A 17,688-nucleotide genomic window follows, 5' to 3' on the forward strand; every position below is an offset into this window, starting at 1 on the left:
AAGGGCTACTGCATTAGCTGTGAGAGTACTTGGGTAGTCTGGAAATACATCCTGGTACAGTGCTCCTAATTGCACTGTAACTCTTCTGGCAGGTAAATTACTAAGTGTTGGTATTGAATCTTTCTGATCGGTTGACTCTGTTCTCACAAAGGCTTATTTCATCTTTCTTACAATATGCTTGGGAAGGAAAATTGCCATTCTATCATTTTGTGCCAGTTGCTGAAATCTGTTACCCATTTCCTGAAATCAGCTCCCAAGAGGTTTGAGTTGAGGTTTTTCTGCCCTGCAGCAAATACTCAAATGTAAGTTTTCATCTCTCATTCAAAATGAGTTTGAGTAGAAAGAACATGCATTTAAAACAGTGAAGAGAAATGTTAACAAGAACTGAGACCCAACTACTAGCTAAGATCAATTCATTAGCCACTCCCTTCTCAGCAAGAGAATTTGTTATATGTTTTACTGTCCTTTAACATGCTTACATTTGATTGAGTTTAAATCTGCATTGTTGGGAGTTGGGCCTGGGGTTTTTTTGAGTCAATTTTCAACCAGAATTAGTATGGTCTGTAGTATTTTGCTTAGGAGGAAAAAACACAGGCGAGACACTGGGTATTTGATGCACTCCAAGATTATTTTTCAAAGGAAACTCAAGGTCCACCTTCCTTGAACAAAACAAGAAAGAGTTTCTTGGCTCAGAGCTTTGACCTTCTTTCCAACCAGAAATTGGCCCAAGACATGTCTCTCCTTTAGCTTTTTGGCAGTACCAGGTTGTGACTATGGCTAATATCCTACTAGTTCCCCTTGACTGATGCAAGCTGCCTCCCATGCTCTCCTTTTCCTGCACGCAAAAGAGTAAAAACGTTCCTTCCCCTACCACATGTACCTGTTGTTCTAAGCTGTCTGGTTTCATCAAAGATCCTAAATGGGTCTGACTTTTAACCCAAAATGAAGAATAGCTGTTAAACTCACCAGTCGCAAGAATGTTCCACCTAACTCATAGTTGAGTTATACTCCTGATTTACACTACATCTAAGGATTAACTTTAGACTGTGAAGCAGGCTTCTTCATTGCTAGTGGGTTCTTTTGTTGGTTTCAGTGGTTTTCAGAGTAGGTGTTATGCCGTCATTCAAAAATAGTCTGGAGTTCACCTCCTTCTCCCTCGCAGCTCTCAAAATAGATTTAAGTAAGAGTGGTAGCTTCTTTTACCCTTGTCTAGTGTGGGACCTGTGGCTGCTAGATGACAGATAAAACAAACGCATTTGCTTTGTTTGCATGCATGAATTGGCTTGTATGAGGTGAAATTGTGTGGAGATTCAATGGTTTATAAAGTTGGTGATTTGCTGTACTTCCTGCCCTGCCCCCTGAAAAGAGAAATTTCATTGTAAACTCTGCATTTGTGTCAGGAATAAATTTGAATGTAGGCCTAAACCTGAACTTTAAGCCACTTCCTGAAGATGTATTTTAATGAAAGTGTCTCTCTGAAACTTGGAGGAAAAAAAACCCCACAAAAAACCCCAAACCAGAATCTGGTGTGTCCTAGAGGTCATTTGAGGTTTTCACGTTTTATTTCTGCCGTCTCTGAAACTGGTCTCTGATCTTCTAATTTCCTTCCTTACCTGCTCATGGTAGTTTAAATCACTGAAGAATACTAATGGGAATTTATTTCAAGTAAAATATTTGATGAATACTGAATATATAAAATTGTCAGTTATTTTAATTGTTTCCTGAGCTTTGTAGAGCCTTAGCCTTCATGAAAACATAGGAAGAAAATAGAGGAAATAAGAAAAGCGCAGATTTGTACTTTGACCTAAATCACTATTATAATTTCATACTGGCTCTGCCAACTGTAGTTTTCAACTTTTACTGGCCATCTGTAAAATTATCTTATTTAAGTGAAGGGGAGAAGAGATATTGTTGCTTTTATCAAGTATCTTTTTTTTTCTTTCTTCTGTGTCCGCTATTTTTAATTCTCAGCAATATGGCTGTATTTGTCCTCTGGCCTATTCACTCCCCACCCAAACTTATCTTGATTTATTCTCTCACAGAGACAATAAACTTATTACACTATCCAATTTGTTGAAATTGGCAGGCAAATTCACATCTGTGGATCTGTGACTATCCTCTTCCCAAGAGCTGCGGAATAGGAGCACGCCTATGTATGGGACTTGGGGCAAGACAAAACTTAATCTGTTACATTCATGTTTTCAGTCCCATTGCACCAACCCCTGCCCATAATGGTCAAATAACAGCCCATAATAAGGAACAACATATTTTTTAAAAAAATTATCAATGTGATAGCATAAAGGTTTCAGCCAAGTTAAAACTCTGCAGGGAGCATTGCCCTCTCATTTTCCTTGGTTTGGGAGACTCAAGGGTGTTGCTGTGGCCAAAAAAAGGATGTGTTGGAGAGAGGAAGATTGCAGTACCAAACAAATTAAGTTAGCTAGTGAGCAGTCATTCTGGCAGAAATTGACGGTGGAATTTTTGTGAAAGAACTACCTAAAATGCTATATATCCTTCAAAAGTAGGTCTTTGTGAATGCTACCTATAAAGCTTTTGCATGAATGTGTTTGTTTTATGAGACCAGTGATAGTACAGCATTCAAACACTGCAATCAAACTGTAGGGTTTACTTTTTTTGTGCTTCTTCTCTGGGATCTTTTGGATCTCTCTCCCACCGATTTTATGAGGCCTACGGTAATTCTTCATTGCATGTAATAAATCTGATAAATGTATATTTTTCCTGAGCAAAAAGCTATAGCAAGGCCTGTAGATTTTGTAGACTCATGAATTGCAGATATCCAGTAAATTTCAGGGTTTTTTTTTTTAAACCTGAAGTTGTTGATAAATCTGTCTTCACAGTAGGATCACTGAAATGGTATTTTTCTTCTTGCACTATAAATGAGATAAACCCTCTTCTACTGTTTGCAGAGTATTTATTCAATGGGTAGGTGAATGTATTCATGCAGGTAATTAAAAGAGCTGTTGAGAACAACTGTATCACTTCTGCTGTGTATTCCTTTGCCAAAATGGCTACCTGCATTTTCATCATATTCTTGCTATCTTAAATGTTTCTGACATGTAAACTTTTTCATTTGTTCACTAGCAAACAAGTAAATAGAAATTGTAAAAATAGTAAACTGATACAGTTTATTTGTAGAACTATTTGTGAATAATGTTGCTATGTTCATTTAGCTGTATCACCGTGGGATGATATAATCATGCATATTGTACTGGTGAGTCCTCTCCTGACAGTAGAAAACAGTCTGTTGTCAAACAGCTGCCATTTACCATTGTATATTGAGTTGGATTTCCTTCTCAATTTAAAAAAAAACCAAAAACAAACCAAAACCCAAACCAAAAATCTTTTGAGGACAAGATTTGAGAAGTCCTTTCGATGATCTCCCATACTACTTCATCCAGCTTTTGCTTCTGACAGCCCACCCTAGACATCTGGTTCCACATAATCTGCACTGTCAGGAACCCCTGGCATGAGGATCCATAGGCCATCTCGGGATAAATTATGAGAGAAGGACCAACATGTTGCAAATGAAGACTGTATTTCATTCAACCCGATGCGTTTTCCAAACCACTGAAGAACAACCCACAGGATCCAGAGGAGGCTACAGAACAAAAAGCAGCTGACCCCTTTTAGTTTATGGCAATGCTGGGAAGGGAGGCAGGGGGGTGAAAGAGAGGACCAGTAGCTGCCTAAATTCTCCCCTAAATCTAGTCAATAATAGAATAAAATTCTTCAGTTGGAAGGGAACTACAACAATCATCTAGTCCAACTGCAATATTCACTGGCCACTTTACTAAATAATCTCTTCTCCCGTAAGGACTCTTTAAATGTGCACATGATAGCTAGGCACACACTTCTGTTGCTTGAAAAGCTTGCAGTTTCTCCTGCAGGTAAGCAGAGTCTCAAGTATCTGTAACATTTCTTCATTTACATTTCAGACACTTCTTAACAAAAGCAGCTCAGACAAGTTTATGAAAAGAGCTAAAATAGTTCTTGATTACTACAAAATGTAAAGCATTTCCAAATTCCTAGTCATATTTTGAGAAAATAGATTAAATTGGGCTCTTATTTGACATGCCAACCTTTATCCTGATACAAATATGCACACCTAAATAATACCACTTTAAGAAATGTTGTTTCAACTTTAAATTATGGCAGACCCCTATTCTAGCAAATGTAACAAGGTTCCAGTATTTTGAGGTAAATCACACTGGAACACTAATTCTCATATCTTACCAGCAAAATCAACATGTTTTCTCATCTAATAAGAGAGGAAAGTGCATTATTCATATTCATGGGACTTGAGGAAAGACATGCTTATTTTTTTTTTCCTTTTATCCCATTATTTATTACCTGAGCAGTATCAGGCCCCACACTAGACAGCCTATTTAAAAAAAAATAGAAGCATTAAATTGTGTATTTGTACTGAGCTTATCTTACCGCTGTGTTCTTCTCAGTCAAGTTTTCCAGTTGTGACTCTGCTGCACTTATTGTGTGCCTGTTTAAAGGAAGACAAATTTAAACGTTCTCTAATTCATTGGTCTCATTTGACTAACGAACATGAAGCTTGATAGACACACATCTGATAGTAGTTACAAGACACCAAATCTCTTATGTGCTTGGCTTGCCAATGTATTATTTAGTGAGGCATGGAAGTAAAGTATGCTTTCCGCCATACCTCTGGCTGTGCTGCGTGTGCTCACCTTACACTGCTTAGCAGTGGCAAAGGCTGGAGGTAACAGCTTTTGTTTCAGTGCTCTTTGGCAGGAAACAAAGCACCTTCCAGTAAGGAATAGTTGGTTCTTAAGTACTTAGGAAAGGTTTGGAGAAAAAGTACAATTGGTAAGTCATAAGTCAAACGGATAAGAAAGTACTATGTACATTCAGTATCATTCAGACCACGTAATGATATCACATTCCAATGCAACTGGTTTTCTAAATGATAAACATAATTGCTTTTCAAGGGTTTCATTGTGGACCAAAAGTGCATATTATATATAAATCAAACAGGAAAAAAAGGTAGGATTTTCAAAGATCTGCCTCTCCCCTTCATTCTGTTTTCATCTGCTATGTTACAGGCCTGTTACTTTTTCTTTTTTCTCCTCCCATCCCCCCTCTCCCCCTGCCCCTAATCTGTAATCAAATTGTTTAGATAATCTCTAGATGCTTTTGACCTTTCTAGCTATTTTTACCATCAAGGGAATTACTGTAGCATGGGTGCTAGCGTTCCAATCTGTATTGCTTATTGGCTAGAACAAATTAATTCAAAGAAGGAAATACATATATAATGAATAATTTTAAATCTTAAAACTTGTTAAATGCAGGTAATTTGGCAATTGAGGAAGATACTCCTGCTCAGTTTAAAAAAACCCTCAAACCTTAGAATCTGATGCATGAGCTAAGCATCTTACAAAGGCAACGCTGACATCTCTTTACCTTTTAATAGAGAATGGTAATTGTATGACAAATGCTGAGAAGCATCACTTCCACTAATGGCAAGCTGTGTATTTCCATCCCTTGTTACGTGTTTGCAGAAAGTCAGACACAAATACTTACAGGCATGTAACTTCCACTTGAAAAGTCCTCTTTCAGCTAATCTTAAGTGCTAGGAAAATTGGATGGTTATGACATGCCAGCATTTATATTACAAACCATAAATAAATTAAAATGTACTCCTAGTATTTAGCCCTTTATTCAATTCTGACCATTGCTTCAAAATCCTTTTCAGCAACACGCAGCGCTTCTGACACCAGGTATATGAACAGCAACAGTGAATGTTTACAAATGCTTTTCATGGCCCAGTTTAGAGTTGCAGAATACTTACGGCTGGCAGGGACCTCTGTAGGTCCTCTAGTCCTACCTCCTTTTTTTTTTGCCCTCATATACAGCTGTGTCAATTCCCAATTTACGTGTTTTTTCATTATCTTTGAGAGAGTCCTCGGTCCACATCTGTCATGATCGCACATCGGCAGGTGACGACTGCAGTAAAGAGGCGCTGCCTTCTGACCTGCCCATCACCACTGTGGGCAAACACAGCTGAATTCCAGGGCTGCTGGGCCACCATCTCCATGGATGGGCATATGCAAGTCAGCTCAACCAACCTGGTCTCCCAGAACTCCTTTTCCAAAGAGACCAGCCAAGAGCAGGGACAGAACCTGTTCTGTAACGTCTCCCAGAATGACTTGGTGTCCTTAGGGGCACTTTTTGGGGTGGACTATTCAGTAGATAAAAAAAATACCCAAACACAGGCAGCACCTGTTTTTCATTGTTACTCTCAACTACTCGGCTAACTTCAGGTTCTCTCTTATAGCCAACTGGGCAGAAGTGTTCAACTAGCTCTGGCATGCCACTCTTGGTTTTCTTTGATTTACACCTGTTTTTCTTTCTCTCTTTCTGTAGTATAATGGAGACTTCTCTCACTTTCCAGCTAAACCTCCTTGTCCAATAGAATTTTAAAGGACTCTTCAGCTAAGTACAGGGTACACTAAGGGTACCCTCTTGCATCCACTCTTGTGCCGTATGTTTCATAACTCATAAAAATGACAAGAAATCTTACTTTGAAAACTGCAGGCCATGAAATGTACAAAATAACAAAGTCATTTAAAATGCCTACAAAATACTGGTTTCCCCCCCCATCTTTGAAATAGTAACAGAGCTTATACTGGAACAAAACTTAATATGGTGCAAGTTGATTATACGTGACCCATGCTTCAGTCTAGTGTTTAATAACAAGCTGTTAAATCTGTGTGCAGAATGTCCTCTGTCCTGCCCTTGACAGTTATTTGTATTTCTATCTAGTGGCACATGGGATTGCCAAATTGCCATGCAGGTTTTTTTCCCCTCTCAAGTTTGATCATGGCTAAAATGACTAAAAGGCAACAGAGAATTAGGCCCTTTGTTTCATGGTGTGCTTTAAACTGAAGGTTCAGAATGCTCACTGTGAATATTGCTGAGCATGAAATCCCTGTCCTGAGGCTCATCCATCTCATTTCTACACCTCCATAATTCTCACCAAATCCCCCAGTTCTGTCCTCGTGAACTAGTATAACGCTCATATATACTTGCAAAGTGTCTCTCATTACTGAACAGTCTAACTGCTGTAACTATAGAGGAATTTATTGCTTTTAGCTTTTGCTTTAGAAAATCTGTTTAAACATTTTTTTTATTAGAACTGTGTTTTAAAATGAGAATTTGCTTGCTCACTATCTGCTTATCATCATTGCTGATAACTCTTACTTAAAGCACAGTCATTGTGAGGCTATTTGATGTACACTACAGTCCTCTAGAAGTGGCTTTTTTTGGTTAACCTATTCTTTGTAAATGGGAAATTTGGAGAGAAATCCCACATAGACCTCTTTGCTCCTATAGAGAGAGAATTGGGAAAAGAAGTCAGAAGTTTGTAATTACAATGACATAACTGGAATTAATAAAGCATGTCCATATCCAGTGCTCATTGATATGTTAAAAGATGATCCAGAGATGCACATAACCTGTCTACGTTAGGGTACCATCTCTCCTATATTTCTATAGAGCTGACAGCTATTAAATGTCCTTGGGAATGCATTGTAGGGGGAGGGCACAGAAAAAAAGGGTTTAGTGTTGAGTTTTAACCAAAGACCTGTTGCTTGAGTTTAATTATTACTGAGTTAGGTGATGTATTTCAGAATAGGATTCTGCTTTTTCTCTACACAGGTAGAGCCAGTGAAATGGAAGTAAGGATTTTATAACTTTGTACTTCAGCCAGTGTTCTGGGAGCTCTGAATTGCAGCCACATGTAACTGTTACGGCCCCATCTCGGCAGGAATATATGAATCAGCCCAGAAAGCAGTATTGTTTTGTGAATGTGTGAACAGAGCAAGCCTTGGCAACATGCGTTAAATGTCTGGGTGAAATCCCCAGGATCATGGTGTGATTCACTCAGATTGGATAACTCTTTAATTGGTCAGTTATTTTCAAATGGAAAAATTGCAGCTGGCTAGCTTGTTGGTAAGAATGCGTTGTCAGTATGTTAATAATCATTCCATTATTATAATTCACCTAAAAGAACCCTTATGTGATTTCAAGGGACAGTGGCATCCATTAAAAACACAGCTGATGACAGGGGATGGTCACCCCTCTAACTCTACAGAGCAAAGATCACTGTGCTTAATCACTCACCCTCCATTGTAGAGACAAATATTTAGGATGCCTTAATCTTGCTCTTTACATCTCTCAAGAATGACTGGTGACATGCAATATGACACTCTTTTCAGCATGATGGATTTTTGCATTATACTGCTGTATCTAAGCCAGCAAGGAGCTTCATACTGAGGGATCGTGAAACAAGAATATTTCAGTTATATGTACCATCTTTCTGAGACTACCACGAGAAGGACTTCTGGTCAAGTTCAGTACTTGCTTTCTGGGCAATATTAAATTTACCTTTCTTTCTTTTACTTTGATGTGGTACAAAGGGTCGTTCTTTTCTTGTACTGTTGTAAATATTATTTTCTTGCTTTGTGGCCTATGTGCATACAGGCAGGAAAAAGCATTTGAGAGGGTGACAGCATGTGGGAGCTTCAGTGTGTTATAGAGTCCTGCATGCTGGAATCAGTCAAGACAGTTGGCATACATAGCCTTGGATGTCCATTTTGACAGTATTAAACAATTTTAAAATGATTGGGTGATTTCAAATTTGATACTATTATGAAACGGAGGTGAGAAAGGTCCCACTTTGCTGAGGGAAGCAGAGATTATACCAAGTGCACGGACAGGCCCTGAGCTGACCTAAGCAACTCATAAAAGCTGTGTACAAAGACTAAGACAGGCTAGTCCAAGGTGCACAGGACAACATCCAAGCAATAGAAAAATTAACTGAATGAAGTATTAGTATCAAGACAGACCTTAAAGACAAAGTCAAGGAAGAAGGCAAGTTCTGAAAGGCTGAAGCAGTACTTTGAGATACTCAGTGCACAGAAAAAAAGGTATATAACCTGACTAGTGTAGTGAGTACACATGGCAAAAGGTACCTGAAACTCATGTTAAGCAAAAAATTAATAATACAAAGAAGGCATATCTATTGTTGACCATGCTTATATTCGGAGTCAGATATTTATATCTTAGTTTTGACTGATGTAAAAGGTACATAAGCTGATCCACTTTTGCTGCCGCTATGGTTAAACGTAGGGAAATATCTTCTGACTTATGATGAGAATGTAAAATCTTGGTATGGATCACTTCAGAATGGTATCTTCTGAAATAAAACACACAAGGTTTTTAATTTTTCCTCTCTTTTACACCTAATTAATCTTTTCATTTCTCCAGTACGGATTTAAGGTGAGAATGAGAAGGCTTGAGAGTGTCCATAGCAGTGATTGGGGTCTTCCTTTGCTCTCTCCTAAGTACAGGAATTTCCCACTGGGAATACTATGAGAAGAGGGACTTTTTTTTTTTTGCTTTTTTTTTTTTTGCTTTTTTTCCTTCACAAAACAGCAGGAGCACTGGAGTAAGATGTATCTTATTTTCAGTGAAGTCTTATGCTCAAGAGGCACAAATAGCTTCTGTGACATTATTATTTCAGTGTGTAAGCAACAGGCCTTACAAAACCACTAAAATAGGGAAGTAAATAAAATGTGAGACATATACGCCTGAACCTGTGCTCTTAGATATACTTACTATGGGACCTCATAGAATAGGATATTGCTGTAAATGTCTGCGCACCTCTGTTTAGAAGTGATTGCAAAAGGAGAAAGACAAACAGAAGCGAGCTAAGAAAGACAGAAATACTCTTCTCTGACACATTCTTGCTTATGTACCTCAAAGATTCACTAGTTCATACACTGGAGGATCTAACAAATTATGAAAGTATATAAAAGTGGATCCGAGATGACATTTATACTGAAAAACACTTCTGTCAGAGTTGGCGTTCTCCTGGTTGCACCGTAATTTTCCAGACAACTTCAACATCTATTTTTGAGGGTTCATATAAGATTCTTGCACCTTCTATGCATTGTGATCAGTACATCTTCATAATTCAGAATGGTTGAACCCTGATTTACAGGTGCTAGATGATTAATTGGGGAGCAGGCATCTTAATAAGAAAGCATAATAAATAAGTTGTTATGGTTTTGAAAATACTGATACTACACTAAGTAGAATGAATAAAAATCCTATATCTGATATGTGAGGACAGTCTGATATTAGTACACTCAACTATAAATGATACTACAGAAAGATGTAATTTTGCTACTGTGAAGAACAGTAAGGCAAAAAACCCTCACACCCACCCTCCACACAAAGAGACTTAAGGAAAATCTCTCTTCTTTCTTTTAGAGAAGAAAAATAGCTGTGGGAGTGGGACCTTTGGGAACAGTTGTAGAGTTGTTAGGTTTCAGTTTTGGATAATTTTTTTTTTTAAATCTTTAAAACTTAAGAACAAGATCAAATGAAAACATGCTCTGAGGTTAAAACAGACAGTTGCATGCTCTAAAACCTCCTGAACTCCAAACGCTCCTTACACATCCATATATTCTCTGAAGTGCAGTGATTCTTCTGGGTGTGCAGAGAATTGAGGAGAATATATGAACTGTTGTGATGTTTTTCTTTTCCTTTTTTACTCCATTCAAATGCACATCAACTTACACAGTTTTCAGATTGAGTAAATTATGTGTTCTTGTTTTCTAAACCTTTGAAATAATTGTTATTTTCAACATATAACTGCAGAGCAAGTCCAGTTGTTTTGTACTAGCAATGTTTTTTCTGAATAAAATTTACTTTAAAGAGTATGATATTAAAGGGCATTCTGAAAGAGAAGCTTCTGAGAAAGTTCAGATAACTCTCATCTGCTCTTCTACTAGATGTGTCAGAAAACTGCAGTCCTTTTCCAAAGTAATAAGCTTAACAAAGATAAGCCTTACCATGGAGACTAGAGGCAAGAATTAGGATACTTCAGTCAAGGGACAGGTTTGTAGCCTCAGGATTGGCAAACGCTGACTTGGAAAAACAGCTGTTATTTAAAAGATTTAAGTATTCAGGCTTGCTGACAGCTTTTAGGTGTTAAAGTAGCCTGGAACAGCTTTGGTTTACCGCTTTACTTCTTTTTCAGTCTTACAAATGCAGTTTCTATGGTCTACTTGAAACAGCACTGCAAGCTGCCTTTACCTGCTGCCAGGGTGTTCTGCAAGGAACCTCTGTCTTTGTCCTTTATCTCCATTGGATTTGCAAGAGCACTATCAGAAGGAGATGACAGCATTTAGTATCTCATATAAATAAATCTCTTTTCCTCTGCATCAGGAACTGAGCTTGACTGCTTGTTTCTGTCATCTTCTTGTCTTTGGGCTACACTTCTCACCCGGACAGTGGAAGAGATTTCATTACTAATAGTAGTAGAAATAAATTGTTTTTCTCCAGAAAAGAGATAGTGCTAATACTGTCTAAAACTCTGAAGACAGAACGAAGCATTTCTTGATACTTTCTCAGATGTACTGCTGAGTAAGCAGGAAAAAAAAAGGAGACATCATCTTTCCAGATTGTTTTTATGAAGCACGTGAAGTCAAAGTTAAGGCAGAGTAAAATACAATATTCTTTTTCAGCTTGTTATATTTGCATTCAGATTCATCCATATTGTACTGTTCAGTTTTCAGTTATGCGCACAGAGAGTCAGTAGGTTGTAGGAAATTACTGACTCTTGTGAAAGAAACTTGGCAAAAAGTTTTCAGGGAGTAATTATGACAAGTTCTATGGGTCAGAGTAACAAGCACATGTAACGGGGCTTTTAGAAGGAAAAATTGAAGGAAGGAAGACATTTCAAATACCATTATCAATGAAGATAACAAAAATATGAGTAATTTTTAACCCAGAGGAGTTCTGCTAAGGACTGAACGTGACATCACATAACTGAACAGAAAAAGCCATAGCTAAATCAACTCTGAAGAATCCTTGTTCAGTAGGACTTTATAGTCCTACAGTGATGAGCTGCTGGAAATGGAGTTAAAATCCTAACATTTAGAGTCAATGAAAAGCATACATCAAGCAATGCTGAGTAAAACACATACAAATAATTAATTTGTTCTGTTGTTGTTGCTGATGGGTTTTATTTAGCTTTCTCTCTCTATTCCCATAATATTTCCACTTTTATGGATGAGATATAGGTAAGTGGTAAAGAGTAGCACTGGGAAATAAAATATAACTTGCATTTTTATTTATACCTCTTTCTTAATCTATGTTGTGCCCAGAAACATAAGCTTACAAATCCAACAATAAAAAGAGGAAGTTAAGTATTCTCAGCTTTCTTTGAACAGTTTGTGGAGCCCTTCTAGTGCATTGTTTTCATTTCTTGTCCCAGCAGAGAGGTGGATTAGACCTTATAATAAGGATAGAGTGATTGAAGAGATTGTCCTTCTTATTGGCTTGCTCTGATTGTTAAATGTAACAATGAGAACTGTAAAATCAATGAAATCCTTTCTTTTCTGACTATCTGAAGAAAACTGTTCCTTCATTTTATTTAGACATTGGGTAGTCACATTGCTTATGCTGCAACTGCAACTTAGGAATGCACATCTAAAATCTCAGGTTGATTCAGTATGAATGCTTGTTAAGATGATCTTTCATATAGAAGGACAATGCTTCTTACTGAAAATGTCATTTAAAAGCAGGTTGACTTTTTGTGTGCAACTTGAAATACCAACATGAGTAAGAAATTTTAACAAGGGTTGGGATTTTTCTTTGTTTTTGTTTTGCCTGGAGACTACTCTTGTGAGCCTTGAACTCACGCACATCCTTGTGGCTAAATGTGTGGGCTACTAACCTGTCTTCACTTTGTCTCTATCCCTGACTTTTTATGCCAAATGAAATTACAAAATTTACCATATCCATGTGATACCATAGTGCTTCTTCCAACAAGGTTTAATGGTAACTGGCTTTTCTCTAGAACCAGAACAACCCCGCCATCACACCCCTTAAGAGGAATGTTTCCTTGGGCACAAAGGCATCTAGTTTAATTTCCTTCATTACTGAGGCTGCCTGACTGGAAGAGACAAGGTTTGTGGTGTGCACCTTCTAGATGGTGGTGGTGAGATTATTATTTTTTCACTCTCTTCTAGGTCTTTCCATTAAACTTGCTGTGGGAAGAGATTTAAAGATTGAAAAGCCACTGCAGTTTCACTTCCCTGCCTCAGTGAAGCATTTTCCCTCCTTTCACCTTCTTCATCATTGAATAGTTTCATCATAAGTCACAGTATATTTGTTATACTGCCATTGCTGTAATGGAGGACCTGTTTTCCAGTATATGCAGTGGTGATGTAGCATATTGTTTCTGAATGAGTTTAATTTATAAGTTAAGTAGCTGCTTACACTCCTTTCTCAGTTAAGCCTGGTGTTTTCTTATTGTCAAGAAAGGCAATCATAAATTTTGTATTCTGTCTTACAGCAGGACAAAGACTTCCTACCTCTTGACTTAAGAAGACACATTCTTTTGTGATTACTAATAAAAATGATGGCCAATTGACTTTTGTTAGCTCACCAGAGAGACATTCATTCTGTATAACCACAAGATAAGTAAGGTGCTGGGAAGAGAGAAAGAGCATGTGCTGTGTGAGCCCTTACAGAGCAGCCTCCCCAGCCTCTGCAAGAAAAGGACAGTGGTAACAGGAAATGGTAGATCTAGGGCATGACGTATGGCTAGGGCCTGCATTAGAAGACATAAGAGTGCTCTCTGGTCTGCTTACACAGAATGGATATTTCTTTGGGGACTGGGGGTGGTCCCCAGGATAGTGGTCCTATCCTTTCAGCAGCACTTTGGTTTTATGCTTGTTTAACCTGATCATGAAATAATATCACAGAATCATAGAATCATTTAGGTTGGAAAAGACCTTTAAGATCATCGAGTCCAACCGTCAACCCAACACCACCATGCCCACTAAACCATGTCCTGAAGTGCCTTGTCTACACGTTTTTTGAATACCTCCAGGGATGGTGACACCACCATTTCCCTGGCCAGCCTGTTCCAATGCCTATCCACAGTCTTATTGATTTTCCATAAGACCTGCCACCTCACAGTTATGTATCCAATTTAAATCTTAATTTTTTTCAGCTGTATTTTCTTACTTCTTGTAATACAGCTTCTAAATATATTATCATTGTTGCTTAAATCTGTTTAGTACATGTCAACTGTCAGATATATATCTTCTCATTCATCCTTTAGCAAGACTACAAGCTGCTAGGTATTTTACATTTTTCTCACAAATTAGTTCCTTTCCAAGTCTTCAATGATTTTTCATGTCCCTTTTTGAAATCTCTCCAATATGCTGGTTTCCCTTGTTTTTTGGGGGGGGGGGGGGGGGGGGTGGGGGGCAGGGAGAGAGAGTAGAAAAGAGCCTACATTACTCTTTGATACTTTGTATCCACTTCTGAATAGAAAAATTGTCTGATGCATGACTCAGTGCAGTGACTATATAGGCTTGAGTTTAAATTGCTTGGATGACTGAACTCATTGCTGTGTGCAGAGGTTCACAATCTGCTTATTGGCATTTTTACTGCCAGTCCATGGGATTTTTGCTTTCAAGTCCTGCTCTGCATTTGCTTTCATAGAGGAAAAATATTTTACAAGAAAGTGATAAGTTTTCTGCAGTGTATTAATAACCACAGTGGAGCCAGTGGTCCTGCCAGGATTCAGAATTCTTTTAAAATTCAAGGACTGTTGTTTAGGGTGCATAGGGACATCATTTTGGACATTGGCATTACTTTTGGTATTCAAAAGAAACCTTAAAAATCATCCAAGAATTGTTTAATATCAGGATTGGGATTTTTAGTGTGCATCTGATTAATTTATCTCAGAGCTTCTCTTCTGGCCCTTCCTCGTCTTCCCAAGCCATACAGAGCAGCGTTATATAACAGTATCGTTCTGGGGCAGCTGTACTTTGAATGTGTCTCCTAAACCTTGTTCCTACCACAGTGCCTATTTTATATATTTATTGCTACATAGCTATTACTATGAAAAATAAAATATTGTTGGGATTCACACAAACCTATTACAAAATACTTACAAATTGTTTCATTGTTTTCTCTAACAAAGTTTAAGTTCAGAATGCTTTTCCAACAAGGGGACTAATAGGGAAAATACTAATAAGGAAAGACTAATAATTCTGTAAGTATGTCTTTCTTTTTAGCTCAAGGCGTCTTGTTACCCATCTAAGTCATTCACAGGCTGGGATGTGTAGCTACCTGAGGATTGTGGCAGGGAGAATACACCAGAGCATTTCTCTTAAGAACTTTTAAATAGACGTCTGGCTTATGTAACAGAATAGAGCTTTTAAAAGAGAAAGAAAGCTAAGGCATCAGTATGCAATATTTTCAGGTGAATTTGGTAATTTTTGTTACGTACTCCTAGTCCTGTATTTGTGTGACCAACATTTGCCCTATAAGGGGCATAGTCCAAACTGGCAATGAAGGAAGTGCAGATTTTATATGAAAGAACCCTACCAGCTTACCCAGAGTATATTAGATCTGGAAGGCCCTTCCCCTGCTTACACATGGGTCCACCATTTTATGGCAGGGGGCCACCATTTTGTGCTGCCTCATAACCCACGTCTCTACCGGTGACTGGCTGGCAAGAGCGGCTGGCCCTACCCACACAGGCAGCAGCGTGTCAGGAGAGGCAGCCCCAGTCCCAGCGTACCGGGAGGCTGACGCTTTTGACAGCGTCGTTCCCCACACAGCTTTGAGCGGTGCAGAAGGCTTTTTCTTTAAGGACTGTTTGTTTGGTTTTTAATGTACACTATCCAGCCACACTGGGATGGAGACTGATTTGGCTAAGGGTTTTGGTATAAATGACATATCCTGCCTTTAAGAACTAAACCATGAAGGCCCTGGGAACAGAGCACCTCATCCCCTCCCATGCATACAGGCCCCAGCGCCTCAGGCTAAAGCCATCTGTTACCAACGACTCCCAAAACATCCACATCTGCAAAGCTGTTGGGAAGCTGGGATTCTTGTCGGCCCAGAACTTCTCTGCTTTTAAATGCAGAGAGTTTGAGTGGTTTAAAATTAGTTCAGTGAAACTGCAACCAAATCCATTTATATCTGTCTGAATAAGTATTTTGTTTGCCAGCCTTGACAGCAGTTGGGCCACTTACAGTGTATGTGCCCAAATCCTCTAGGAGCAGAGTGTTTGATTATAAGCTCTCTGTCCTGGAGACTGTGTTTCTGTAATGTTTGTAAAGAGCCTGATGCAAAAGTGCTGTAAGTCTCCTTGGAGCTTCTGGAATTTGCTGTTGTTTTTTTTTTTTTTTAATTAAATCATAAAATGAGACTGATGAAATGCGAAATCCAGGGACCTGTCTTTTTACAGGCATTGTTATTCAACTTATTATTCATGATGTAAACATGCCATTAGCATGTGACTGCTAAAGAAAATTCTGGTTAGTTTCATACGAGGGAGATGCACAAACAGAAAAAAATTGCCTGGAGTATCTGTTTTCCGTTTTATCAATGGATAGGTAGTGTCCATGTTTTTCATATTTGTCACATTAGGAAAATTCTTACATAAAAGAAAAAAACTTAAAACTGGTTATGTGTAGAGTCTTTTCAAGAAAAAAAGAATTCTCAATTTGAGCTCCTGTATTTAGATAGTTTAGTGGGAGGGAAGGACAGCATAGAATAAATCCAAAATTTGACTTTAATATGCCTTAAGGGAAAAGACACTGAGGAAAATAGGGGGTTTTTAGTTAAAAAATAGGAATCATAAGATTCTGTGTGCCACAGCAACATTTTTTAATAATGCTGCTGTTATTGACATTAGTAACTGCCATACAGTGATAAGAAATAGAATGTTATACTGGTCTGGTAGAGTTGTGCATATCATACATTATGCTCTGTGCATAAGCCCCTCTACTTGTCGTGTGCTCATTGTGCACTGGACTTAACATCCTTAGCAACAGGTTTATGTTAATCACATGAGGTGTAACAGGTGCTTTTTAAAGTAAAACTTTATACAATTATATTTCTAAATTACAGTGCTTTAATTTTTGTGACATCTCTCATTTTTCAGAGACTCCAGGAATTCTCTGAAATAGCTCCCAGAGTTGTTAAAAGTGAGAGACATCCTTCAGGCAACAGTATTATAGTACAGATTTCCGATGGTGTCCTTCAGCTCTACCATCAGCAGATCACTTGAGATGTCAGCAATGTGTATGTTTTCTGTGTGAGACCGCAAAATCTCAGGACTTTGAGGCTCCTTGAATGCTTGAAATTTAACTCCATCAGTAAAATGTTGGTCCAGTTATGTATGCAATAAAAGTATTGCTAGAATCTACTTATTTACAGCTCTGTGCTGTTGTTCTCTTCACTTGCTAATCCTTCAGTGGTGAGATGCAGCCTTCTTGCTAAAGAACATTCATGTTTCAGCCTGATTAAAATTTTTAAAATATTCGTGAAAGAGACACAGAAATTTTGCTGACACTGTTTTTAGAAGAACTAAATGCTCTGAAGCACATATTGAATTGTACGTGACTGCTGTGGTAGAAAAAAGCCACCTGGAGACTTCTTTTTTTCTGGGCTCCATGACAAATTTTACGTCCATCTGCACTTTAGTCTCACAAGAACATAAATATCAAACTATTCTAACTTTCACCCAGCTGGAAAATATATACTTTATGAGAAGAATGACATTATTTAACAGTACTGTATTCATAGGTT

The 17,688-nt window shown here is 38.1% G+C and overlaps 1 protein-coding gene across 1 annotated transcript in view; it reads right to left on the bottom strand.

The window, feature by feature from the left end:
- Positions 1-6,363, bottom strand: part of XIRP2 (xin actin binding repeat containing 2) — a 52,130-nt gene extending 45,767 nt beyond the window's left edge. Inside the window, exons 1-2 of the mRNA XM_030016514.1 lie at positions 6,257-6,363; positions 4,459-4,516 (exon numbers count right to left, since the gene is read on the bottom strand). Coding sequence (XP_029872374.1) covers positions 4,459-4,516; positions 6,257-6,363 — 165 coding nt within the window. The remainder of the gene's footprint in view (positions 1-4,458; positions 4,517-6,256) is intronic.
- Between the last annotated feature and the right edge of the window lie 11,325 nt (positions 6,364-17,688).

This window comes from Aquila chrysaetos, chromosome 6 (genome assembly GCF_900496995.4).
Source record: "Aquila chrysaetos chrysaetos chromosome 6, bAquChr1.4, whole genome shotgun sequence".
NCBI classification, from domain to species: Eukaryota; Metazoa; Chordata; class Aves; order Accipitriformes; family Accipitridae; genus Aquila; species Aquila chrysaetos.